The following is a 26526-nucleotide window of genomic DNA, read 5'->3' on the forward strand; positions in this document are numbered from 1 at the left end:
CAGGGCTTTTAGCGTAAAGGGCACCGACGACGGTCATTATGACTGAATAGAGTCTACTTTAGATGCTTTCTCTACGAAGTTTGCGGTTTTTGAACCCTTTTTTGGTATCGATAACTTACGTTTAACGATAGGTACCGTCCGAGAAACTAATAAAATTTTGATACCGAATTACACTACATGCCTAATCTATACGTGCATATTGCTGACTGACTGACTGACATATCAACGTGCAGATTCTGCGCTGGGTCAAAAACTTGATAAATAAGTACCTAAATATCATTCAGATATACATACTTACATAATAAGTATTATGAGTCGCATATAATCAATCATTTATATTTTGTAATCTGGCGATAAGTTACTAAGATACTACGGTGTTATATTTTCTTAAAAATCTAATGTTTTTTTGACAAATAGGAACAATGATGCTAAGTAACTTATCTACAGATTACTGATAGATTATAATATAACTGGCCGTTAGAAATCTTGTACACTTTGGTTACGACGTTGTAACTTGTAATCGAAGGTTTTTATTTTTATTACAGCGCCATCTATTATATAACCTGGGAAGTAACACTGAAAAAGGTTCTGCCTCGAGTATGCCCCAACTGAACCAAATTGGGCACACTTGGGTGTCTTTCTCTCTTGGACTTGGGTTGTCAATTTGGGCAAATCCCAGCTCGCCTAGCAAACCTTTTACCCGACTTGTTTATGATTTATGCGTGCATAAGTATGTCTTTGTTTGGATTATGACTATCTATGGAACTAGAAAACTTATGGTGGACTATGACGAAACATGGGCCACAGCCTTCTCATACTAAGAGGAGACCCGTGCTCTGTAGTGAGCCGGTTATCGGTTCATCATGATGATGATGCTTTTGATTCCCATGAGATATTGGGTAATTATACAAAATTATATACATACATAATTATAAAAGCAAACCCAAAACATTTATTTTTACTTAAAACTATATTATTTTATTAGGTATTTGTCATAAACACTTTTCTTTTATTAAGTTTGATTAAAATCGCAGACCGACAATTCGGAGACGTAAAAATTGCCGGCCGACCGGGTCCCCTAGTCTGAATTCCTTTCGCGAAATCACTCATCTGAAAGTTCGTCAGGTTAAGAAAAAATTACACTACAAAGAGACCAGCTGCGCAATTGCGGTAGAATGACAGCTACAATGTCACGATCGCAGTCACCTCTGATAATTCAGCCAATCATAACAATTGAGATTGTAATAATGATTGATGCAGGTTTTACGAAATTGCCCTACAGGTAGAAAATTCTAACAAATGCTATTACCAAATAATTAAATCAGAATCAATGTAAAAACGACTTTAATGCAAAATTGCTGAAGATTATTTTTCAATAAGGTCAAAAGGTAAAATAAAATCAGTCAAGTGCGAGTCGGGCTCGCACACGAAGAGTTTCGTACCATCGTACAAGAAATAACACTTTTTTATTTTTTTTTATTTTCACGGCGGCCATTTTGCAATTTTTAGTATTAGTTATTATAGTGGCAAAAAGGAACGTACTTTCTCGGACTCGGATCGCCGTTAGGGTAGAACTAAAGATTCTTTTTTATTGTGTTATTTTACTGGTTCAAAACTTTTTCGTCACAATCATTTACAACGCGCATTGCTTGTAAGTATATTGGTCATTGTCGCACTCGACCGTTTGCGACAGGAAGAAGTTGGCGGCGATACATTCTCCGAGTCCATACCTCGATGCAAAGTCGTTCATGCTGAAATTGGTGAGGTTCTTGTGTCTGCTGTACAAAAAGAAAAGAAAATTAATCACTACCCATATTATATTATACATGTGTGGCGGTTGCCACAGATTCAACTAGATGGCACTGTTCAATCGATAACATTTCATGATGTAGTCCCGAACAATTGTACCGCCGACAATCCTCGTACTAACGGAGTTTTCTGCAATCTGGACTATACATAGAAATTTCAAGATACAACCGTCGGCCCAGCTGGCGCTACCGAACACAACCAACCGCTCGATGGGAGATCTCTCTTTGGTACGGTCGAGCCTGCACACCGCTTCCGTACACATACGAACATTATTGTGTTAGCTTGTTGGTTTGTTTAAAAAATAAAAAAAAACACGTCACAACGGGGCAACGTGGGATCAACGTGATTCTTTTTAATTAAAGTTGAGAGTGACATGAGCTACTTTTATCCCGGAAAATCAAGGAGTTCCCACGGGTTAGTTTGTAGAGGAGGGTACTGAAATGCAAGCTATCTCTGTACTTAAAGCCAGCCCTACTAAAAGCCCTGGTTAAAATGTTGAGAACATGTGAACTAAGAGACTTACTTTTGCATTTCTGGTGTTGTAACATCGATTTTTTTTGTTTGTAGAGAGGTCACTGGAATGCAAGCTATCTCTGTGCTAAAAAGTTTGCCCAACTAAAAGCCCTAGTTAGCCTAAGAGACTTACTTTTGCATTTCTGGTGTAGTAACATCGATTTTTCTTTGTTTGTAGAGAGGCCACTGGAATGCAAGCTATCTCTACGCTAAAAGCCTGCCCTACTAAAAGCCGTGGTTAGCCTAAGAGACTTAGTTTTGCATTTCTGGTGTAGTAACATCGATTTTTCTTTGTTTGTAGAGAGGCCACTGGAATGCAAGCTATCTCTACGCTTAAAGCCTACCCTACTAAAAGCCGTGGTTAGCCTAAGAGACTTACTTTTGCATTTCTGGTGTAGTAACATCGATTTTTCTTTGTTTGTAGAGAGGCCACTGGAATGCAAGCTATCTCTACGCTAAAAGCCTGCCCTACTAAAAGCCGTGGTTAGCCTAAGAGACTTAGTTTTGCATTTCTGGTGTAGTAACATCGATTTTTCTTTGTTTGTAGAGAGGCCACTGGAATGCAAGCTATCTCTACGCTTAAAGCCTGCCCTACTAAAAGCCGTGGTTAGCCTAAGAGACTTACTTTTGCATTTCTGGTGTTGTAACATCGATTTTCTTTGTTTTTTTTTATAGAGATAGCGAGCAAACGAGCAGGTGGGTCACCTTATGTTAAGTGATTACCGCCGCCCATGAATATTTGCATCACCAGAGGAACCGCCGATGCGTTGCCGGCCTTTTAGGAATTTTTTGGTCCACCGCCCCTTGAATAACCCCATGTTGTAATCTAGTGGGAACACCGCCGATGGGAGTTGGTTCCACAGTTTGCATGTGCGTTGAAAGAAGGATCTGGCACAGCGGACGGTCGAAGTGCACCAGACACCCAGGTGGTGAGGGTGAAATTCCTTACGGTGGCGCGCGGTGCGGTTGTAGAAAAATGAGGGTGGAATGAGGGTGGTTTGTAGCGATGTTACTGGAATGCAAGCTATCTCTACGCTAAAAGCCTGCCCCACTAAAAGCCCTGGTTAGCCTATGAGACTTACTTTTGCATTTCTGGTGTAGTAACATCGATTTTCTTAGTTTGCTTGTAGAGGACGATCACGTATCTATGGTACCCGGACCCCGGATATGGTGTGACTGGGTAGTAACAAGTCAGATAGTCGCCTTTAGCCAAGTTGTTGCTTTGGATGTTGACTATTATGGCGTGGACGAATTGAGCGTCCACGGGTGCTCCTGCGCAGGGCGTGTCAACATCTAAAACAAGATTTTTTTTTTAAATAAGTTAATTTTAAATAGTTTTGCACGCTATATTGCGTTTTGAAAAATACTAAATCACTAAAACTACAAAATGAGACAAATGGTTATATGGAAGTGTATAATCTGCTGTTATGGCTCGTAGCGTAATATATTATATTATCTAAAGAATATGAAACTACTTGATTGAATAGTTAAGACTTAATTTATTAGAGCAGAATTCATCCAGAGTTAGTTACAATAATTTATAATAATGACAAGATGATTTTCTACCAAAGACTAATGACAGTCATATTGCATGAAGATTTACACAGACTGAGTATGTATATAAGTAAGTATATATGTAAGTAAGTATGTTATATACTCATAACAGGAAAGTGGAACGCACCTGCTTCGATAGTGCTTTCTTAGGTTCAAAAACGAATACCGGCTTAAACATCGACGCAAACACCGCCATAATATCATCTACACTAATATTATAAAGAGGAAAACTTTGTTTGTTTGTTTGTTTGTTTGTACTGAATAGGCTCAAAAACTACTGGACCGATTTTAAAAATTCTTTCACCATTCGAAAGCTACATTATCCACGAGTAACATAGGCTATATTTTATTTTGGAAAAAAAATAGGGTTCCGTAAGATATTTGGGTTTTTCGGACACAAGGTGTAAAAAATCAACCAGAAAAGTTACTTATTTTGCGTACGCTGCCTAAACTATAAAAGATAGAACCATAAAATGTTCTAATTAATTGTAGATCTTATAAATATCTACAAAAAAGTCCGCGACACACTATACCCATCTATGTCGAGTGAGGCACAGCAACCATTTTTTTATTTAAAAATCTTGAATTTTTTTTGGACTACATTTAAACGCGTTTATTTTACTCATGCTATTAATCCTTATCAAAATAAATGATTTCATCACTAAGAACAGTTTATGGAGATAATATTTGGTCTTTGAATGATTAAAATTGGACGTTTGGTTTTGAAGTTATGGCGAAATTAAAATATTACGATTTCTGCTGCACGGCCCGTTGTATATTATTATATAAAGAGGTAATGTCGTTAAGTTTGTTTGTAGGGGGTAATCTTTAGAACTACTGAACCGATTTTAAAAACTCTTTCACCAGTAGAAAGCTACATTATTCCTGAGTGACATAGGCTATACGGGATCTTTAAAAACCTAAATCTACGCGGGCGAAGCCGCGGGGATCAGCTAGTAGTTTATATTTTAACTAGCTGATGCCCACGACCTCGTTCGCGTGAATTTACGTTTTTCAAAATCCCGCTGGAACTCTTTGTTTTTCTGGGATAAAAAGTAGCCTATGTGTCAATCCAAGCTATAATCTATCTCCATTCCAAATTTCATCCAAATCTGTTCAGCCGTTTTTGTGTGATTGAGTAATAAACATCCAAACATCCAAACATCCACACTTTCACATTTATAATGTTATTAGGATTAGGATACCAGCCGTCATTCTCTCTTCATTTCGAACTCATATCTCTTTCGCCTTTTACCACCGTACTGAAAGATGCGGGACTCGTTTCCATTCTTGTGGCGTCGATTTTTTTTATATACACGCACGAAACGCTTGAGGGTCTTTATTTCTTGCGACAATGCGGCATGCTACATATTATGGAAATATTAATCAGCATGCTACCGACGATTCTGGGTACATTTTAAATTAATGTAGCATGCTGTCCCGTGGCATGCCTCAATGACGCACTCTGTTGCTCTGGCGCAAGGCTTGCAAAGCATTGCTTTGTCTAGCAATGCGGTAAGTTTTGACGTGCAGCCGAAGTGCTTCTACCAAGATATTATACACTTTTCCATACTATAGTTGGGCCATTACAAACGTGCGAACTGGGTCACAAATATTTTTTTATCAGACCTCTCACTCGCACTTACAGGCCTTATAGAATCGGAATATGATGCTCTAGTGTTGTGTGCAACAATAAGAAAAAGGATTTCTCGATAGTCGATAACAGGTTATGAAGAACGAGGGGAAACAGTCGGTATAAAGTTGGCATCCATAGTGACTTTTGCGGAACTCTCTCACCCAGTTCGAACGTTCATAATGGTCAACCTATAGCTGTGCTTTCGCGCAAAGCAATACCCCTCGAGGCTGCAGAGCATATTTTCTTACTTACCGACCATTATGATAGTGTACAGTTCACCCGGTTCTGCAGGATAGTGTATGTATGGCGGGATAGAGGCGGAGTAGGCTGGTATCTTGTTACCTAAGTCCACTTCTTCTGAAGAAAATCTCACCTGGAAAACATAAGCACATTACCAAGAATTGCCCCGCAGTAAAGCAGTGTGTGTTTTAGTATGGAGCAAAGAGAAATCACACATTCACACACACATCAGAGCAACAACACATTCAGCGATTCATTTTTATACCGGAAGATTTTTTTGGTTTTGCACATTTTTTTATGTTGTATAGAAACGAAATTTAATTAACACATATTTTTATTTATTTTTACTTAAGAATACCAAAGTTATCATTTACCAAAGATATCCACTTTTGAACAGATCATTAGGGTCATCCTACAAACGTTATCTTCAGCTGTTGATCAAAATACACGCACTCACACCCGATGACGCGCGCGGCGGCCGTTGACCTCTGCGCGCTTTAATATCGTCTAAGATGCGACTACTGCGAAGGTACTTTTTTTAAGGGAAAACGTCAGAGTCAGCTAGCGTGCTTATAGCGTGCTTTGTTTACGAATAGTATGACCATGATTTGCTTATTGTAAGGTAAAAAAAATATTTCAAAAAAGGTACAAAATTATGAATAGAAATGTGTTCTATTAACGATACAGGACCACCAAAAAAAATTTGTGCAAAACCAAAAAAATATTCCTGTATAATATAGAGATAGATGGAGATGTCAAATGCTTTTTAAAGTGTCTTGTTAGAAATACTCACTGAAAGTTTGGTTGATGGAGCATTTTTCAAGACAAACGGCGTCAAAAAGTAACTATTCATCTGTTTCTCTATTCTAGAAAACTTTTCGCCTGCAGTACAGATTGCAATGAATAGAAGAATTGATCCTGACAACCGCATTATGATTGAGATCGGCCTTCTCCAATCTAAAAAAAAAACCGACCAAGTGCTAATCAGACTCACGCACCGAGGGTTCCGCACTCGGACATTTTGTACGATAAATCAAATCAAAAACTATAATGCATAAAAAAAACTGATACAATATACAGGTAAAGCCCTTTCATATGATACTCCACTTGCTATAGTTATCTTACTTTGAAAATTGAAAATACTAATTAATTGTTCAATTAACACATTTTAATTTATTTGTCTGATGTAACCACAAATCCACGGTTTTAAGATTTATTCCTTTACTTGTGCGATAAGACTTAACTATTCCATTCCAAAAAGTTGGCCTACGCCCGTTCGGTACCTACCCTCATTCCGCACATTGTCTTGATTACGTGACTTTTGAGCCCACCAATCACAACAAAGCATTCTCCCCTGTCCCCCACCAACATTTTACGATTTTGTTTTCATGCAAGGCCTTGTATATGCGTACTCTTGTATTGTGGCCATAGTCCATTACGCTGACCAAGTGTGGATTGGCATAACATTATGGACAACTCGCAGGCATTCTCAGGTTTCCTCACGACGTTTTCTTTCACTGCTAAGCGGGATATTTAATTGCTTAAAACGCACATAACTCCGAAATGTTAGTTCCCCACTGCTTCATTATCATTCACTATCATTATCACTGCTTCATTATCATTCACTATCATTATCACTGCTTCATTTTATTGTTAGCTATAATTTTTTTTATAACAGGAATCAAAATTTATAAAATTTGAACTTTATAATTTTGACCAGGTTACTCTCGGGCCTTTTTTGCGTGGACTACATAAATGTCACCTACTTTACCCCCTTAGGGGTTGAATTTTCAAAAATCCTTTCTTAGCTGATGCCTACGTCAAAATAACTATCTGCATGCCTTTCAGCCTGATCCATCCAATAGTCTGAGCTGTGCGTTGATAGTTCAGTCAGTCAGTCAGTAAACTTTTCCTTTTTGTATATTTAGATATATTGTATGAAAATTAACTTACTCAATACCAAGAGAATTTTTCAGCACACAGGTTACCTTCTTTAAGGTAACTTAATAATTAAAAATATCAACCAATATATATTTATTTTAACCCACATTTTATATAATCAAGTACTTTATTTTCGTAACCATTCAATTAAGCTAATTAAGGTCTATTGTGATAAATAAGAAGGTTAATTTAATTATTCATTTCCCTTAACCTAAATTAACCAACAACTTTATTTTCAACTAGATGATGCTCACGACTTCGTCCGCGTGGATTTAGGTTTTCAAAAATCCCGTGGAAACTCTTTGATTATCCGGGATAGATACTTAATACTTCCCGGGAGTGCAACCTATCCCTATACCTAATTTCGTCAAAATCGGTCGCGAAAAGCTGGCAGACAGACAGACACACATTCGCATTTATAACATTAGTATGGATTTTATCGAGATCATGGAAATGTTTAAAATCAGGATTTGTTCAGGATTTAAGAGTTCAAAAAGGAATGTTTTATTTTGCAAATTATCTGATGGACATATCTTCCATACTAATAAAGGATGAAATTAGAATACTAACGAAAACTGAGCACTATTACTAATTATTATAACTACCTAAACACAAACCAATACCAATATCCATTTGTCTTATACATACTTGTAATTCTAGTGATTTAGTATTTTTCAAACCCACAATGTATATCTAAGTGTAAAGCTCAGGGTCAGTGCCCCACCTACGACGTTTGCACATATCTACGCAACGTTTGTTGACCTCTTGCGTCAGTCAGATGTTTTGTTTGCAATACATTGCGAACTTCAAAATCAAAATCATATTATAATCGTAGACGTTTTCCTGCTGCGTTAAAGTAAGTGATATTTAATTGCTATATTATAACTGCGGAAAGTCAGAGGTTTCGCCCGGGATCAAACCCCCGACCTCCCGAATAGGAGGCGGATATCTTTACCACGAGGCTATCAATCACAGCTTCGAAAAACTTACAGCCCAAGTTTAATTTTATCGGCAACTTTAGATATTACTTAGAAGTATATTGTAGTTATGTACATGTATACATATAATATTATAGTCATGTATTTGTGCTAAATTTTAATTACCTATTTGGTATTGAGACAGCCAATTTAATTTGTTTATTTTATCAACGAAAATGCATTTAACATTCGTCTACTTAGGGCTCAGTATAAAAGTCCCTTGTGTATAAATTAACGTTGATATAGGTTTAAAAAATCGAAGATATAGCCTGGCGGTAGCGAGCAGAATTAAAAAATATCTAGTATTTTAAACAATTGTTTTCTAGTAAATGTGATTGAGTTCACTACAACATGAGATTAATACTTCTTTGTATTACTATCATACCATGGCCGTCTGCTGCATCCGGGGGCAAGCATCCTAAAGTCGCTAAGGCGTTTGAGACTTATCTATTAACTCCTGCCATACTCCCTATAGCTCCTAACGAGTTATTAAATGTAAGTACAATTTTATCTGATTACTAGCTTATCCCCGCGACTTTATCCGTGTGGACTTCGTCCACATTAAATTTCAATCCCCTATTTTATCCCCTTAGGGGTTGAATTTTCAAAAATCCTTTCTTAGCGGTTTCGTACCATTATCCTAATATCCTAATATCATTTTTTTTTTTTTTATTCAGAAACAAGTTAGCCCTTGACTGCAATCTCACCTGGTGGTAAGTGATGATGCAGTCTAAGATGATAGCGGGCTAACCTGGAAGGGGTATGGCAGTTTTTATTAAACCCATACCCCTTTGGTTTCTACACGGCATCGTAAGTACCGGAACGCTAAATCGCTTGGCGGCACGGCTTTGCCGGTAGGGTGGTAACTAGCCACGGCCGAAGCCTCCCACCAGACCAGACCAGAAATTTAGAAATTATAAAATTCCAAACCCCTGCCAGGAATCGAACCCGGGACCTCCCACTATTAAGACCACAGCGCTCACCACTGCGCCAGGGAGGTCGTCATACTTCCTATTATAATATTATAAATATGAAAGTGTGGATGTTTGGATGTGTGGATGTTTGAATGTTTGTTACTCAATCACGCAAAAACGGCAAAATGGATTTGGATGAAATTTAGAATGGAGATAGATTATACCCTGGATTAACACATAGGCTACTTTTATCCCAGAAAATCAGAGTTCCCGCGGGATTTTGAAAAAGTCGCGGGCATCAGCTAGTTATCTATAAAAACGGCAAAAAAACACGTTTATTTTATTCTTTCTTTTAGTATTTGTTGTTATAGCGGCACCAAAAATACATCATCTGTAAAAATTTCAACTGTCTAACTATCACGGTTCATAAGATACTGCCTGGTGGCAGATGGACAGACAGACGGACGGACAGCAGAGTCTTAGTCGGAGTCGAAACCCTATGTCTCGTTTTACCCGTTTGGTATGGAACCCTAAAAAGCGAAATAAAAACAATGAAACAAAAAGGAAATGTGCTATCATTTTTGCTTTATTTTTTCGCGACTTCGTCCGCATGGATTTAGGTTTTTCAAAAATCCTGTGGGAACTCTTTAATTTTTTTGGGATAAAAAGTAGCCTATGTCTTTCACCGGGATGTAAGCCAACTCAGTAGCAACGTTCATCAAAATCGGTCTAACTGTTGGGCCTTGAAAAGCTAGCAGACAGACAACAGACAACACTTTCGCATTTATAATGTATGGATGGTACGGAACCCTTCGTGCGCGAGTCCGACTCGCCCTTGGCCGGTTTCATACTCTATATTTCTATATATTTTTTGCAGCTCAATTACCCAACCGCGGAAGTATGTTTAGGAGATGTGATCCCACAAACTCGAACGATGATTGCGCCCAAAATCGACTATGATTTTAAACCTGGTTCTTACTACACTCTTATTATGATAGGTAAGTATCACATTAACTTTTTTTTTAATTCAATACAAGCTAGCCCTTGACTGCAATCTCACCTGTTTTTTTTTTAATTTTTTTTTTTTTTTAAAGAATATTAGCCATGTTAAATGACAAATATTCCCCTCTCCTCTCCAATTAAGCGTCAGGCTTGTGCTAGGAGCAGGTACGACAATAGTGCAACGGGCGGGGTTTGAACCGTTGACCTTACGTTTTCAGTCCACTCCTATACCGGTTGAACTATTGAGGCTCATGAACATTATTGTGCAAAATGTCGAAAAAATACAACTGTAGTACGGAACACTCGTTGCGCGAGCGTGACTCGCTGTTGGCCGGTGTTTTCATTTGGTGTTCACATGGTCTAAATTCCAGATCCCGATGTGCCATCAGCGCATGCCCCTACACTTCGCAGTTACCTGGTTTGGCTTCTAATGAACATACGCATCGAGGCAAAGTCAGGGCAGCAAGTGAGTGACACTATTGCGTGCTACATTCCGCCTACCCCATACCCAGGCTCGGGGTATCATCGGTATACTGCACTGCTCTACAAACAAGCCGCATTGATTGATCCTAACAAATTGGCATCTAGACGGTAAGTTTTTTTTAATGAAGAAAGAAAGAAAGAAAATGCATTTATTTCTCAGAATAAGGACTATTAGAAGTAGCCCTATTGTGACACTTACTGTTGGAGGGAGATAGCTAAATGCATTTAAGCTCTTATTAGAACGTGACAAAATGATTATGTTTTGTCCTTATCACCGTGGCCACTTTTTTTTGTTTGCCAAAATGTATTTGTAGGTGAGTATTTGGCAAACAACGTGAAGTGAGGTTATGTTGACTCAAGTAGTAAATAATTAATAATTGATTCGTTTTGTTGTTTTTTAGGGTTCCATACCGTAAAAGGAAAACGGAACCCTTATAGGATCACTTTGTTGTCTGTCTATCTGTCTGTCTGTCTGTCTGTCTGTCAAGAAACCTACAGGGTACTTCCCGTTGACCTAGAATCATGAAATTTGGCAGGTAGGTAGAGCTTACAGCAGACATTTGGGAAAAAATCTGAAAACCGTGAATTTAGGGTTAGATCACACAAAAAAAATTAAATTGTAGTCATGAAATAATAATTAGTATTTTCAATTTTCTTAGTAAGATAACTATATCAAGTGGGGTATCATATGAAAGGTCTTTGCCTGTGCATTCTTAAACAGATTTTTATTTATTTTTATGTATCATAGTTTTTGAATTATCCTGCGAAATGTCGAAAAAATACGACTGTAGTACGGAACCCTCATTGCGCGAGCCTGACTCGCTCTTGGCCGGTTTTGTTTTTGAAGTTATTGTACAATGGTGGGTTGCAGTATACTAGGCTACAATAGCCGAAGCGAACGTAAAATAGACGGAATAACATTTCACAAGTTAGTACCTCTGCTTGAGCGAGAGGGACTGAGGGGGCCACGCCAGTTGCATATCTGGACATATCTGTGATTTATTTGTTGTTGGTATCACAGATAAAAACAAAGTACAAATGTAACATTTTCACCTGTGACACCACCCCAAATGGGTGTACAGCTCAGCATAATGTCCAGCATCATATGCGTTAACACACATAAGATGCAGGACGCTTATTTTCAGCTGTGACCCGTAATGTGTACCAAAAATATCCATACTAATACTATAAATGCTAAATTGTGTCTGTCTATCTGTCTATTTGCTAGCTTTTCACGGCCCAACAGTTTATCCGATGAAATTTGGTACAGAGTTAGCTCTTCCTTCGGTTGTCGGTTCTTTCCAACGGTTTCCTTCTCTCTTTTCAGTTTGGGCGTAAAGCGCTACAAGTTTGATGTGATCTCTATCGCCCAGCAGCTCGGCCTGGGTAACCCGGTCGCTGGCAACTTATTCAGATCCAAGATCCCGGCGGTCTACAATGAATATTATTGTACGAACTCGACAACATGTCTGGCAGGATAAATGCAATAAAAATTAACATGAATTTTTTTAAGTTAAGCAGTTTTATTTCAAAAATATGCTTCTACATAATCTAGATATATAAAAGGAAAAGGTGATGACAGACTGATTGACTGACTGACTGACTGACTGATCTATCAACGCACAGATCAAACTATTGGACGGATCGGGCTGAAATTTGGCATGCATGTAGCTAATGTGACGTAGGCATCCGCTAAGAAAGGGTTTTTGAAAATTCAACCCCTAAGGGGGTGAAATAAGGGTTTGAAATTTATGTAGTCCACGCGGACGAAGTCGCGAGCATAAGCTAGTAATATTATAAAGAGATAAAGTTTGTAAGTTTGGTTGTAGGGGATAATCTCTGAAACTACTGAACCGATTTTGAAAATTCTACGCTATATTTTATTTCAAAAAATTAGAGATCCCTACGAAAATTGTAATAAGCTACCCGTGCAAAGCCGGGGCGTGTCGCTATAATAAATGAATAAATAAGTAAAGAGTTACACAGCTATCTTGCGATGGTATTCCCATTAAATGAATGGTATAGTGGAATTATTCAATTAGTCTGCAGATAAAAGTTTAATGACATCAATGACGTCATACTTAGTTATTTTTATTGCATTGATCCTCCTTATCCTTACCTACTAATATTATAACGTGTCTTTCTGTCTTCTGTTAAGTTATCGATATAAATGACAAGATGTGGTCAATCGAACAAAATTTTTCACGGTTTTGGAACCAAGTAAATCAACGCCACCTCTTAGATACTAATGAACGACCCGTTTGAAATCCAGACGTCACGGAGGTTGCATTGGTGCTAAATAAACATTTTAGGACCAATAAGTCGGTGCCATTTTGCTTTTTCAATGGACCTTTCCTTACGAAGTAATATAATATAAGTCATTGTGTTTTCTCGGCTCAGTGCGGGGTGACAGGTGATTCGCTAACTCAGTGTTTCTACATTGCTGTTTCATTGAGTGATATTGAATCATTTTTTCTAGAAAACCTTCAATGGATTAAGGGGACTCAGTTCGGTGCTTTCTTCATACAAACGTAGGAGGGAAATTACAACAATATTCGATATTGTACACACAAAACTAAGAATTATATCGATTTATCTCGTCATTATCTAGGTTTATTGATATATAAAACATTGAAAAAGTATTGATTTAAAAGTTACGAGGCTCAAAAGATTCCTATTTTAACACTAAATTAATGACAACTTTGGGCGTAAATAAATAAGATTAGGGATATGAAAATTCTAAAACAATTTATCATTAGACGTAGTTTATTTATTCATTAGTTGAAATAATTTTACTTTGCAAACATAAATTCAGCAGTTTTTTCTCAAAAATACTTTTCCTGAACCCTTTTCGCGCGCTTGATTTCGGTGAAAATCATCGTGCCTCTCAACTTTCACATACAATGTCAAGTGAAAAGCAAACATGTTACCCACGTGCGCTGCCAATTTCGGTCGAGCGTCCTGCGTCACCTTAAAAATAAATGTCAAATGAGCTTGGTGGCTATCACTCAGAGTTAGACACTGATTTAGTGAATCAGTAGGCAGGATGCTGAACCGCAAGGGTGATGGGGATTGGGATGATGGATATCCATCATCCCAATCAAATCCCAGTCAAAAAGAAATTAATTATTAGGAATCATTATCAACTGGTGACAGAAGGGCTGGCTCATTTTTTGCGCAGCGGATCAGCCTGGCTGTCCAGCGCGGAAATGCAGCCAGTATTCTTGGCACCATTCCACGCGGTCATGATTTATATAGTAATTAGATAAGGCTAGCTTTAAGTTTTATTGTATTAAAAAAAAAAAAAAAGAATACTTAAAAAAAAAAAAAAAAAATTATTAGGAACTATTCAATTCAATTCAACCTCATTTATTTGCTGATACAGGTATACGAACATGTGTTAATACATTTTTTTTTTCTTTTTTTTTTAATCGAAAATATTACAATAAAACTAAAGGCTAGCCTTATCTAATTACTATACAAATCATGCCCGCGTGGAATGGTGCCGAGAATACTGGATACATTTCCGCGCTGGACAGCCAGGCTGATCCGTTGCGCAAAAAATGAGCAAGCCCTTAATACATAATAGTACATTGGACAAGCTGATGCCGAGCTGGCATGCAATACTTAGTCTTAAACATAAAAACTACTAAATCCATACTAATATTATAAATGCGAAAGCGTGTCTGTCTGTCCGCCTGTCTGCTAGCTTTTCACGGCCAGTTTAACCAATTTTGATGAAATTTGGTACGGAGTTAGCTTACATCCCGGGGAAGGACATAGACTTTTTATCCCGGAAAATTAAAGAATTCCAACGGGATTTTTAAAAAACCTAAATCCACGCGGAATAAGTTGCGGGCAACATCTAGTACAGTATAAATACCAGGTAGAATTTTCGGTTATTTGAAATAATGCCAATAAATTCCTAAAAGGCCGGCAACGCATCGGTTTACCTCTGGTGACCCGCGTGCTCGTTTGCTCGCTATCTCTATTAAATAATAATAATTTACTAAAGGGATTAAATAGAGGGTTTTTCGAAATTGTTAGTCTGTCAACGCTGCACTTTCAAGTATGAGGTCATTATTCTAGGACCTACCTTGTGAACTCAACGTCTATCAATTCTTTGAACTATATACCCGACCATTGTCACTACTGCTCAGTAGGACAAACTCTAGTTCTTCTAAGAACCTCCTGTGAATTTCTGACCACTAAAAAGTCAATGTGTATAACATAGCGGTAAATTAAAACTACCTGACTATTCATAAGTACTTGTAAAAAGTTTACATGAATAAAAAACATTCTATTCTATTCTATTCTATTCTATAGCACTAACAATACCTACTTTATAACCAGTACTAATCCACAAAATTCTTTGTTGTCTGTCTGTCTGTCCGTCTGTCCGTCGTGTCTGTCAAGAAAACCTACAGGGTACTTTCCGTTGACTTAGAATCATGAAATTTGGCAGGTAAGTAATTATAATATATTAAGTATAGTAAGGTCTTATAGTAGGTACAAAATAAAGGGAAAAATCCGAAAACCGTGATTTTATGGTTACAACAAACAAAAAATGTGTTTACGAAAAAATAATTTACTGAATCACATAGATGGCGCAGTCCGTTATTAAGTTGCAGTGTTAAAGTGTATATCTTGTACGATGGTACAGAACTATTCGTGTGCGAGGCCGACTCGCACTTGACCGGTTTAAAAAAACCACGATATCTATTTTATTATTTCACTTGAGATCCTGATGCTGCTCCAGCTTTGGTAGTGTCGAGAGATTAAACTATGCAAATTCGATTAAATTTTTATTTTTATTTCATGTAAGCCAACTTTTGACCCAAGTCAAGGCTTTTGATGCTTTGAAAAAAAGATGAACTGATTAAAACCTGTGGCTTTTGTCCTGGACCTAGGCAGTTCTATTCAAAAAGCAAACTGTTACATTATTATGTAATCCTAGGCACTGATTCTATCACTGATAGCTAGCCACATTACCCAGAGTGTGGGTTGCGGATATCAGGCGGACGAAGTCGCGGGTAAAAACTAGTGTACCTAATTATAATTTTATTAAAAGGAAGCCCTTATCACAATTTACAACTAATGCAAAATTTTGGCTGATATAAAAAATTTCGTTCGTCGTTTCCAATAAATTACAGTAAAATTATGCGATTGCACTTTGTATAAAATGTGTGCATTCAATCGAGTTTCATTGACAAAGAAGAATTTCTGGTAAGTGAAAGACGAATAATATTTTATTATACGCTACCCACATAATAAGTTTTATACATAATAAGTATATATTATAATATATTACAAATTTTAAGTAGTTTAATAAAAATGAGTAACTACTTATTATTTCATCGAAAAAAGAATTATATGCGTTCATTTTTTCAAAAGTTGTGTTTGTAAAATCTATCGTTGTCTAACCGTATAAACTGTAATGTTATAACTGAATAAGTTTTCTTAAGAAGTAGGTATAAGTAGAAAATATAAAAAATTTGACTTTACACTCTAACGTAAGATTTTTTTACAATTTCTGTTATCTTTCAAATCTAAATAAAATAAAATAAAAATAAAATGTTTTTATTTCGACCAACAAGGATCATATTGGTGTTAGTAATTACACAAAACTTAAACCTAATTGTTAGTAATTATTAATATTAGTGTTAGTAATTACACGAAACTTAAACCTATTTGTTAGTAAAAAATCTATAACTATTTAAATTAGGACAGGATCGATTTGCCAGCACGTGAATCATACAACAGTGATTCAAGTACTGGCAGTCGATCCTGTCAGAAAATACCTTCAGGAGGCCATTGGGGCTGGACCGGACTCTACGCAACAGGGATGTGCACCACTTTCGCATAGTAGTATAAAAACAGTCTACATGCGCCTCGGCGAACATCCCTGACGCGCTGCAGAATCTGGGCAGCCCCATCAGCATCCTGAATGCATTATTATATTGTACACGCAGGGCATTGTACTGCTTTTGCGTGTAATCGATCCACAGGCTGCTCGTGTAGAAGGAGGTGCAATATGCTCTGAAAAGAGTGATTTTGACGGCTACAGAACAACGAGCAAACCTGCGGACGATCATGTTTGCCCTAACAGACAACGCCCTGCGTTCTCTCTCTATATCTGCATCGTCTTTCAGGTCAGAGGATATAACATGCCCCAGGTATTTAAACTGCTCCACTCTCTTTAGTGGAGTCTCATACAGCTTTATAGGTGGTACAGTGGGAGGAAGTGTTTTTCCCCTGGCCTGAAAGACCATGCATTCACTCTTCTTGACATTGTAGGTCAAGCCGTGACTGTGGGCATAGGTCTCACAAATGCCCAACAGTTTCGTGATACCACAGACAGACGCACTCAGCAACACCATGTCGTCTGCATAACTAATGTTATTGAGACACGCTCCATCAATATGACATCCGACACGCGTACTGCTAAGTGCCTCTATCAGCGCATTGACGTAGAGGTTGAAAAGCTTAGGCGAGGTTAAGCCCCCCTGCCTCACGCCACACTCCAACCTATAAGGCCTAGAAAAGCTTTCCGACCATCGCACGACATTCACCTGATTTTCATACCAAAATTTGAAGATCCTGTTAATTTCATCGGGCATTCCAGTATCTTTCAGTTTTTGCCACAGGATGTCGTAATTCACCAGGTCAAATGCCTTGGACAGATCGAGAAAACATGCGTAGACGGGGGTACGTTTTTCCGTATAGTACCGGACAGTTTGCTTAAGACACAATATGGCTGACTCTGTAGATAAACCAGGTCTGAAACCAAACTGGTTGTCATGCAGCTTAATGAACGTATCCAATTGTGTATTAAGCAAACCGTCAAGTACTTTAGCAACAACTGTAGCAAGGGAAATCGGCCTGTAGTTAGACTTGTCACAGATGTCCCCAGTTTTATTTTTCACGATTGGTACCACCACGGTTTTCATCAGTGCTACAGGCAAGTACGAATGTCCTATGCACATATTATAAAATATCGCTAGCACCCGGGGAAGATGGGGACCAGCGTGTTTCAGGTGTTCTATGCTGAGGCCGTCATGGCCGGGAGATTTGCCGCGCGACATAGAAGTAATAACCTTGTTAACGTCATTGGCTGTAAATCGGACACCAATCTCCCGACCACACGTCTCCCGACCCCCCCCTGACCGTGATGACCCCAATGGTGATTTTACTGTAAAATGATCTTTAAACAAGTCAGCTATAAGCCCATGGTCACTAATGCCTTCAACGCTCACTGGAAGACCAGGCCTACCATTTGATTTGTTCGTGGCTTTCCAGAAATTTCGGAAGTCCTGCTTTGAGTGATGTGAAGCTAAGATATCCATTCGTATTTGCTCGCTATGGTTTTGACACCATTTTAGCCGTGACTTAAAAATACTGCGGCTCCTTTGCATTTCCTCAAATACATGACCTCTAATGGGTTTACCATACCATATCCACATCAAAAACGCAGACCTAGCCTCCCTATGAGCGCCGAGTACATATCTGTTCCACCCAACCACAGGACGCTTCCCCCCGCCCCTGCTGACACTACTACACTCAGAAGCGGCTCCCGTTAAGATCACAACAATATCGCTGTATAGCTTGTCAATAAACATAGTGTGATCCGCAGTTGTACAGATATATTGGGAACAACAGTTATCATTGGGAAGTTCGATAAGACCCAGTCTCTCGTTACACAGCTTACTGTACGATTCTATCTGTTCAGGTTTTCGATCTCCCCAAAGAATTTTGTTATCTACTGATTTCATGTTTAAAGTTACTTTCGGCTTAATCGAATCTAAATTGCACTCTATTACTAATGGATAATGGTCTGACCAAAATACGTCATATTTAACGTAAACATTTACAATAGACGATAGAGCGGACTTGGTGGTTATACAGTGGTCCAGCCAGCGTCTGGATCCGTGAGCGTCACTCACGAAGGTATGAGTTCCCGACATTAAACCAAAAAGCCACCATGATTCCAACTTCATAGTCGCTGATTGTTCTTCCCTGTGCTGGGGACAATACGCAGATTAACTTTCAGCTTTTATAAAATAACGAAGGTCTGGCACGCACTGGCTGTCTCTCTAAAAGCTCATGTCCGTCCATAATATCTACAGCCAGAGCTCCAAGCGGAAACCTTGCGAAATTAAAATCAGTAGTACTAAATTTTCGACTTTAAATCAAGGGAGCTTAGGTTAATTTTACGCTAAAGCTATTGTATTTTTTTGAACATTGATTCAGCACTTTTGGGAAAGCTTCCGAGTCTTGATCAAGAAGGTTGCCGGCCTATCGGTGTTTTGCAGGATATATTTCGGAGAGTGTGCTCAGGAGCTGTTCGATCTTGTCTCCCTTACCTTTCTACCACCGTACCGCAAGACACCGGGCGAGTTTCCACCCCTCATGATCAACCCATCGCCGGCTCACTACAGAGCACGGGTCTCCTCTCAGCGTGAGAAGGGTTTCGGCCATAGTCTACCACGCTGGCCATGTGCGGATTGGTAGACTTCACACACCTTTGAGAACACTATGGAGAACTCTCAGGCATGCAGGTTTCCTCACGATGTTTTCCTTCACCGTTAAAGCAAGTGATATTTAATTAATTAAAACGCATATACCTAACTCCGAAAAGCTAGAGGTGCGTGCCCGGGATCGAACCTCCTACCTTCGATTAGAAGGCGGACGTCCTAACCACTAGGCTATAACAGCTTCCACCCCTATCGTCCAAATTCAACACTTTGCATCATCATTACTTATACGCCCATCTATGGTCTGGAATACTCTTCCGAGATCTGCCAATTATAATCTGGTTATCTTTAAAAGGCCACATCATCACTTCCCATCAGGTGTGATCGTGGCCAATCGCTTATAAAGAAAAACTGAAAAAAACATGTCAAACCTCAGCAACCTCAAATGCCTACTCTTAAATTACCATCCTCGTATATTTTTCAGTTATTCGTAAAGCAGTCTTATTAACTCCAGTATGAAGTGGATATTCGCTTGTGTCGCAATAGCTCTGCTAGTGTCAGATGTAGAGCTAAGAAGACTTTCAAGGCGTAGGAGACCGAATATTGAAGAAGGCCTGGATATATTCACAAGAAATGGTATCATTTGCGACCCACCGAACAGATCATTCAGAGTAAGTACTAAGTCACTTTATACAATACTCTATCTGCAGAAAGAAGTTAGTACAGCGCTGTCTCTGTTCCATAATCTTATACAATTTTTTCTCCCCATTTTTGTCTGGTAAAGCCGTGCCGCCAAAGCGATTTAGCGTTCCGGTACGATGCCGTGTCGAAACCAAATTGGTTTAGTAAAAACTGCCATACCCCTTCCAGGTTAGCCCGCTTCCATCTTAGACAGCGCCATCACTTACCACCAGGTGAGATTGCAGTCAAGGGCTAACTTGTATCTGAATAAATAAATCCATACTTATACTTATATATATACATATTTATATATAATATTATAAATGCGAAAGTGTGTCTGTCTGTCTGTCTGCTAGCTTTTCACGGCCCATCCGTTCAAGCGATTTTGATGAAATTTGGTACAGAGATAGCTTGCATCCCGGGGAAAGACATAGGCTACTCTTTATCCCGGAAAATCAAAGAGTTCCTACGGGATTTTCAAAAACCTAAATCCACGCGGACGAAGTCGCGGGCATCATCTAGTAAAAAATAAATGATAGAGACAAAAGTCTCAGTGGGCGTTAACCGTTTTGAGCCACCAACTAATCACGAAACTATTTTTGCTAATTTTTCGAAATGTTTTTAAAAACATTTTCAGACGATGATGATAATGATGAATTATTGGTGTGACTAATAAAATGACTTTTACAGGTACAGATGGGGGAAACGGAGGCAAGGACTTTAGGGGCTGAAGTCCCCCCTTATGACTTAGTCGATGCACCAATCATTACATTAGATAGTGACGCTGAAGCTGACGAGGACTGTCTGTTTACTGTAATTATTGTTGGTGAGTATATTAATAAACTAGCTTATGCTCGCGACTTCGACCGCGTCGACTATACAAATTTCAAACACCTATTTCACCCCCCTAGGGGTTGAATTTCCAAAAATTCTTTCTTAGCGGATGCTTGCGACATAATAGCTATCTACATGCCTTTCAGCCCGATCCGTTTTGAGCTGTGCGTTGATAGATCAGTCAGTCAGTCAGTCAGTCAGTCACCTTTTCCTTTTATATATTTAGACTAGCTTATGCTCGCGACTTCATCCGCGTGGACTTTTCAAAAATTCTTTCTTGGCGCATGCCTACGTCATAATAGCTATCGGATCTATTATGTAGATTGACTTAATTAGCTTTTAAGGTTTATTGTAGTATTGTGATCTTTCTTTCTGCATGCCAAATTTCAGCCCGATCCGTCCCGTAGTTTGAGCTGTGCGTTGATAGATCAGTCACCTTTTCCTTTATACAATTTAGATTTATTCTTCATGCACGTGAATTAGGATTGCTAAGTAATATGGGCCTCATTAGAAAGCTCTGTGGTGAAGAAGAACGGTGAAAGTTGTGGCTAGGACGTCGGCCTTCTTTTCAGGAGGTCGGGAGTTCGATCCTGGGAACGCACTTGTAACTTTTCGAAGTTATGTGCGTTTTCAGCAAAAATCTATCAATGATTCTAAGCTTATTTCGTGGTCCCGTACCCGAAAGGTGTCAACGGGACTCTAATGCTAAGCCTCCGCTGTACGTCCGTCCGTCCGTAAGTCCGTCCGTCCGTCCGTCCGTCCGTTTGACTATCCGTCAGCGCTGTATCTCGTGAACCGTAATACGTAGAGAGTTGGATTTTTACTGCCGTCATACTTATCAATAAATAATAAAAAATTCAAAATGGCCGCCACGAAAAAAAATGAAAAAAATTGAATGTTTTTTTAAATTTCCACTTGTTTATAGCCATCTACGAAAAATGTCTTAACCAGACTTCTGGAGAGAATTCTGAAGGGGAATCTGGAAACGCTGAAGAAGAATATGGAAAGTATCCTTATGAGGTGGAAGAAGAAGAATCTGGAGGAGAAGAATCTGGTGAAGAAGAATCTGGTGAAGAAGAATCTGGAGAAGAAGAATCTGGTGAAGAAGGATCTGGAGAAGAAGAACCTGAAGAAGAAGAGGGGCCTAAATACGGTTATGATATCGAAACTTTGCAAGTGGTCGGCAACATGTTCTACGACACGTACAGTAAAGAATTGGACTTCGAGTCAGGTTGTGTAGGGTCGGAATACAGACCCCCTACCCTAATTCCTGGAGCTGGACGAAAATTTATTGTCATTGTTGTGTATAAACATAACCAAGAGATTGCTATCGAAGAACTCATTGAGTAAGTTCTTATTTTAAACATAATATTTTTTTATTTTATAGTTTTTAAGGTTCCGTAGCCGAATGGCAAAAAACAGAACCCTTATAGATTGGTCATGACTGTCTGTCTGTCTGTCCGTCCGTCCGTATGTCACAGCCACTTTTTTCCAAAACTATAAAAGCTATACTGTTGAAACTTGGTAAGTAGATGTATTCTGTGAACCGCATTAAGATTTTTACACAAAAGTAGAAAAAACCGGCCAAGTGCGAGTCACGCTCGCGCAATGAGGGTTCCGTACTACAGTCGTATTTTTTCGACATTTTGCAAGATAATTCAAAAACTATGATGCATAAAAATAAAAAAAAATATGTTTTAGAATGTACAGGTGAAGATCTTTCATATGATACCCCACTTGATATAGTCACTCACTTCGAAACTTGAAAATACTAATTATTAGTTCATGACCACAATTTAATTATTTTTGTGTGATCTAACCCTAAATTCACGGTTTTCAGATTTTTCCCCAAATGTCAGCTATAAGATGTACCTACCTGCCAAATTTCATGATTCTAGGTCAACGGGAAGTACCCTGTAGGTTTTCTTAAAAGACACGACGGACAGACGGACAGACAGACAACAAAGTGATCCTATAAAGGTTCCGTTTTTCCTTTTGAGTTACGGAACCCTAAAAAACATTCAAAAAACAAGTATTCATTTTAGAACACAAGATTCGTCATAAAATATGAAAGCTAAGTAACTAAAAAAAATAGGGTTTTCTCGACCGGACACATCATCATTTTTTAGGGTTTCGTCCCCGAAGAGTGCCAACGCGACCCTATTACTAAAAGCCACCGCTTCCGTCCGTCCATCCGCCCCGTCTGTCTGTCAGCGGACTGTATCTCGTGGACCGTAATAGGTTGAGAGTGAAACGTTTTAAAGAAAGTATATTTTTACCACCGATAAAACAACAAATAATAAAAACATTAAAATGGCCGCTATGAAATTTAAAGACAAATATGTTGTTTTTCCTATACAATGCCATGGAACCCTTGGTGTGCGAGTAATAGTTATCCCATTTTTCAGAAAACATTAATATCGAGCGCAGCGAAACCAATAATTATATTAATCTATGATCAAAGTCTTATTTGTTCCAAATTCGATAAAACAATTTAATTAATTTTAGAACAGACAAATAGGTCTTTAGGAAGGTCCGTAGCTACTAAGTAAGCCGGTGCTGACACTGAGCCGGTCTAAATCTATGTCATCTGAATAAGATAAAGCGCTGTAAAGCAATCATATATGGATAAACTTAATTGTCAAATATGTCAAGAAAATGTCAGGTATAAATTTCAATGAAATGCCGCCATGAAAATTTAAAAGAAAGAGATTTTTACGTAGATAGAGTAATAAAGGTAGATGCAGGAACGTTTGCTTTCTCATTTGCACTAAAACGAGAGCACAGATAAAGTTACTAATGTGATAATTACAGAGACGGAGCTAACCTATTTTTAACCGACTTCAAAAAAAGGAGGAGGTTCTCAATTCGTCGGAATCTTTTTTTTTTTTTTTTTTTTTATGTATGTTCCCCGATTACTCAAAGACGCCTGGACCGATTTTGAAAATTCTTTTTTTGTTTGAAAGGGTATAGTTCAAAGTTGGTCCCATTTAAATTTGGTGAAGATCTGATGAACATCTTCGAAGATAGATACTGGAACTCCTCAACGGATAAGAGTAAATTGCTCGCGATCAGTGTAATAGCTTAGTAAACAGTAGATTTTTAACCAGTCATAGCATAATTCCATGGGGCCACTAAAAATTGTGAAATAAAAAATTTTTACAAAAAAAATAAAAACCGACTTCGATACACAAACACTAAAAATTGAAAAATAATTTAATTTATTACCGAATATATTATGTATACAAGAGTTAATATAGTTCCATAATAATATTTTTTGGGGTCGGTGCCAATGAGGTGCCATTGTGGAGTCTCATAAAAATATGAAGTCTAGACGATTCGCGCAGCTAAAGCTAATTGGCACCGGCACCAAAAAGTATTATTATGGAACTGTATTAACTCTTGTATACATAATATAATCGGTAATAAATTAAATTATTTTTCAATTTTTAGTGTTTGTGTATCGAAGTCGGTTTTTATTTTTTTTGTAAAAAAATTTTTGTCCCTTATCGTGTAACTGTTTTTTTTCAAGAATACATACAAGAAGTTGCAAAACAAACTTTGAGAATTCGTGGCGTAATTGTATTTCTCATGAGTTATTTACTTGTTTTCACATAAAAAACGTTTAATACAAATATTGTTGGTCGGTTAATACAAATATTGAGTACTAAACAATGGTAATAATTATTGTCGTGTTATTCATCGTTACGTCGTGCTATCGCTATCTCACACGCGGTTACACAGTACTTACATCTACCTATTATTCTATCTACGGATTTTTAATACTTATACACTTATATTAAGGTATATCTATGCATTTTACAGCGTCTGCAGTTCAAGAGTCACCCCCTGTCAGTTCAGAGATCAACTCGACCTTCCCAACCCATACGCCGCCAGTTTCGTTATCATACCTGATGTCGCAGACGCCGAATATTACTAATCAATCTGGGCCCTGAGTGTAAGTTTTCAACTTAAAAAACGTGACACTGGAGCTACGTTAAGAGAAGTTTCCCTAGCGCACTCCCCAAGAATATACAAACGTAGCTTGGTATTCATTTATGTACCTACAAACCTTTAATCTTCAAAGCAAGAGTCCTCATCTTTGCTTTTTATTAATTGTCACCAAGCGCAAGCCTATCTTGAAAAAAAAAATTACTATTACAGCGATCACGCACTCATCCGATCCGAATTCGTAAAAAATATCTACGACATAATATCTCTACGTCTACAAAAAAATCGGTGTACATACATAAAAAAAAAGGGCCGAACCACCTCCTTTTTGGAAGTCTGTTAAAAATAAAAAGGAACGTATTTTCACGGACTCGGATCGGATAAGTGCGTAACCACCGTTAGCCAATCAAACCCAATGGAACTTGAAAACTGTAGTTTGACAGATTTTCTTCAAATTATGTAATTGTAAAGTTACATTGGTATAAGTTTCGCAAATTGCTAATGCGCGTGGCCGCAATTTCAGTCACGACAGCACTAGACTGAAGTTTCGAGCTGATGGTATATTTTTACTAAATTATACGTCAAATGACGTCATTTCGATGTTAATGAGACATGGTTCCAGCGCAATAGCAATTTGCAGGAGTTATAAGATAAATTTGTATTGAACCATTGAGCTTGTGTAACTATGAAACTAAATATTTTAACGGAAATCTGTTAAACAGGTACATAACTTTTTTTACATTATTTAACTAAATTAGAACGTCCGTTGGAAATCATACTCGTATTAATAGATTTTGGTAATATTAGGTCACAATAATGGCGAAAAGTCATTCCTATTCTTAGATTGATCGCATTATAACAGATATAATATCATCCCATCCCATCATAATAAATCCCATCGCACGTCATGTTACTTAACTTGGAAAGTTATACTATAAGGCCTTTGTTGTTTAGTATGTACTAAAAATATTATATAGATAAGATTGTAAAAGAAAGCTTTTTTGGTTATTGTAATAAAATATATTAATCCTGTTCATTTATCTGCTTTTTTGGACATTCCTTTTGCACAGTGCTGCATGCTACAATAATCCATACTAATATAATAATTACGCGAAAGTGTGTAGGTATGTCTGTCTGTTTGTCTGCTATACTCTTTCCGGGGAAAGAAGTTAATACAGCGCTCTCTCATTACGTAATGCCATACAAATGATAAAGGAAAAATCTCGTTGGGCGCACCAACCAATCACAAACGAAATTATGTATCTCTATTTATGGCGCATTTCTAAGTGATCGGCTGTAAAATTTGTAGCGAACACAAATCATGAAACATAACCTTTCATACGTAAGTATTATTTATTTTGTTGTTTTGTCCCTTTCGGGTATACCTACGCGTCTGACAAGTCTCCTTGATTCTTAGTCTGAGGGCGTAAGCAACAACCAACAGGCGGCGGCGCGCTATGATTAGCTGAGATATTTTCGCGCCATTCAAAAATAATATTTCTGCGCAAGTACATCGG

General features: G+C 38.1%; 2 protein-coding genes across 2 annotated transcripts; one reads left to right on the top strand and one right to left on the bottom strand.

The window, feature by feature from the left end:
• Positions 1-1287: 1287 nt before the first annotated feature.
• LOC117991951 (protein D2-like) lies at positions 1288-6664 on the bottom strand. The gene is made up of 4 exons (XM_034979590.2): positions 6546-6664; positions 5765-5885; positions 3405-3615; positions 1288-1778 (listed from the first exon to the last, which is right to left on the bottom strand). The coding sequence occupies exons 1-4, from the start codon at positions 6603-6605 to the stop codon at positions 1634-1636; spliced, it is 537 nt and encodes a 178-aa protein (XP_034835481.2). The 5' UTR covers positions 6606-6664; the 3' UTR covers positions 1288-1633.
• A 1746-nt stretch (positions 6665-8410) lies between these two features.
• On the top strand, positions 8411-25010 carry LOC117991952 (uncharacterized). Its single transcript, XM_034979591.2, has 9 exons — positions 8411-8549; positions 8997-9165; positions 10462-10582; positions 10958-11177; positions 12397-12518; positions 20090-20214; positions 20915-21050; positions 21984-22404; positions 24884-25010. The coding sequence occupies exons 2-9, from the start codon at positions 9022-9024 to the stop codon at positions 24996-24998; spliced, it is 1404 nt and encodes a 467-aa protein (XP_034835482.2). The 5' UTR covers positions 8411-8549; positions 8997-9021; the 3' UTR covers positions 24999-25010.
• Positions 25011-26526: the final 1516 nt, after the last annotated feature.

Source organism: Maniola hyperantus, chromosome 20 (assembly GCF_902806685.2).
Source record: "Maniola hyperantus chromosome 20, iAphHyp1.2, whole genome shotgun sequence".
Taxonomy (NCBI): Eukaryota; Metazoa; Arthropoda; class Insecta; order Lepidoptera; family Nymphalidae; genus Maniola; species Maniola hyperantus.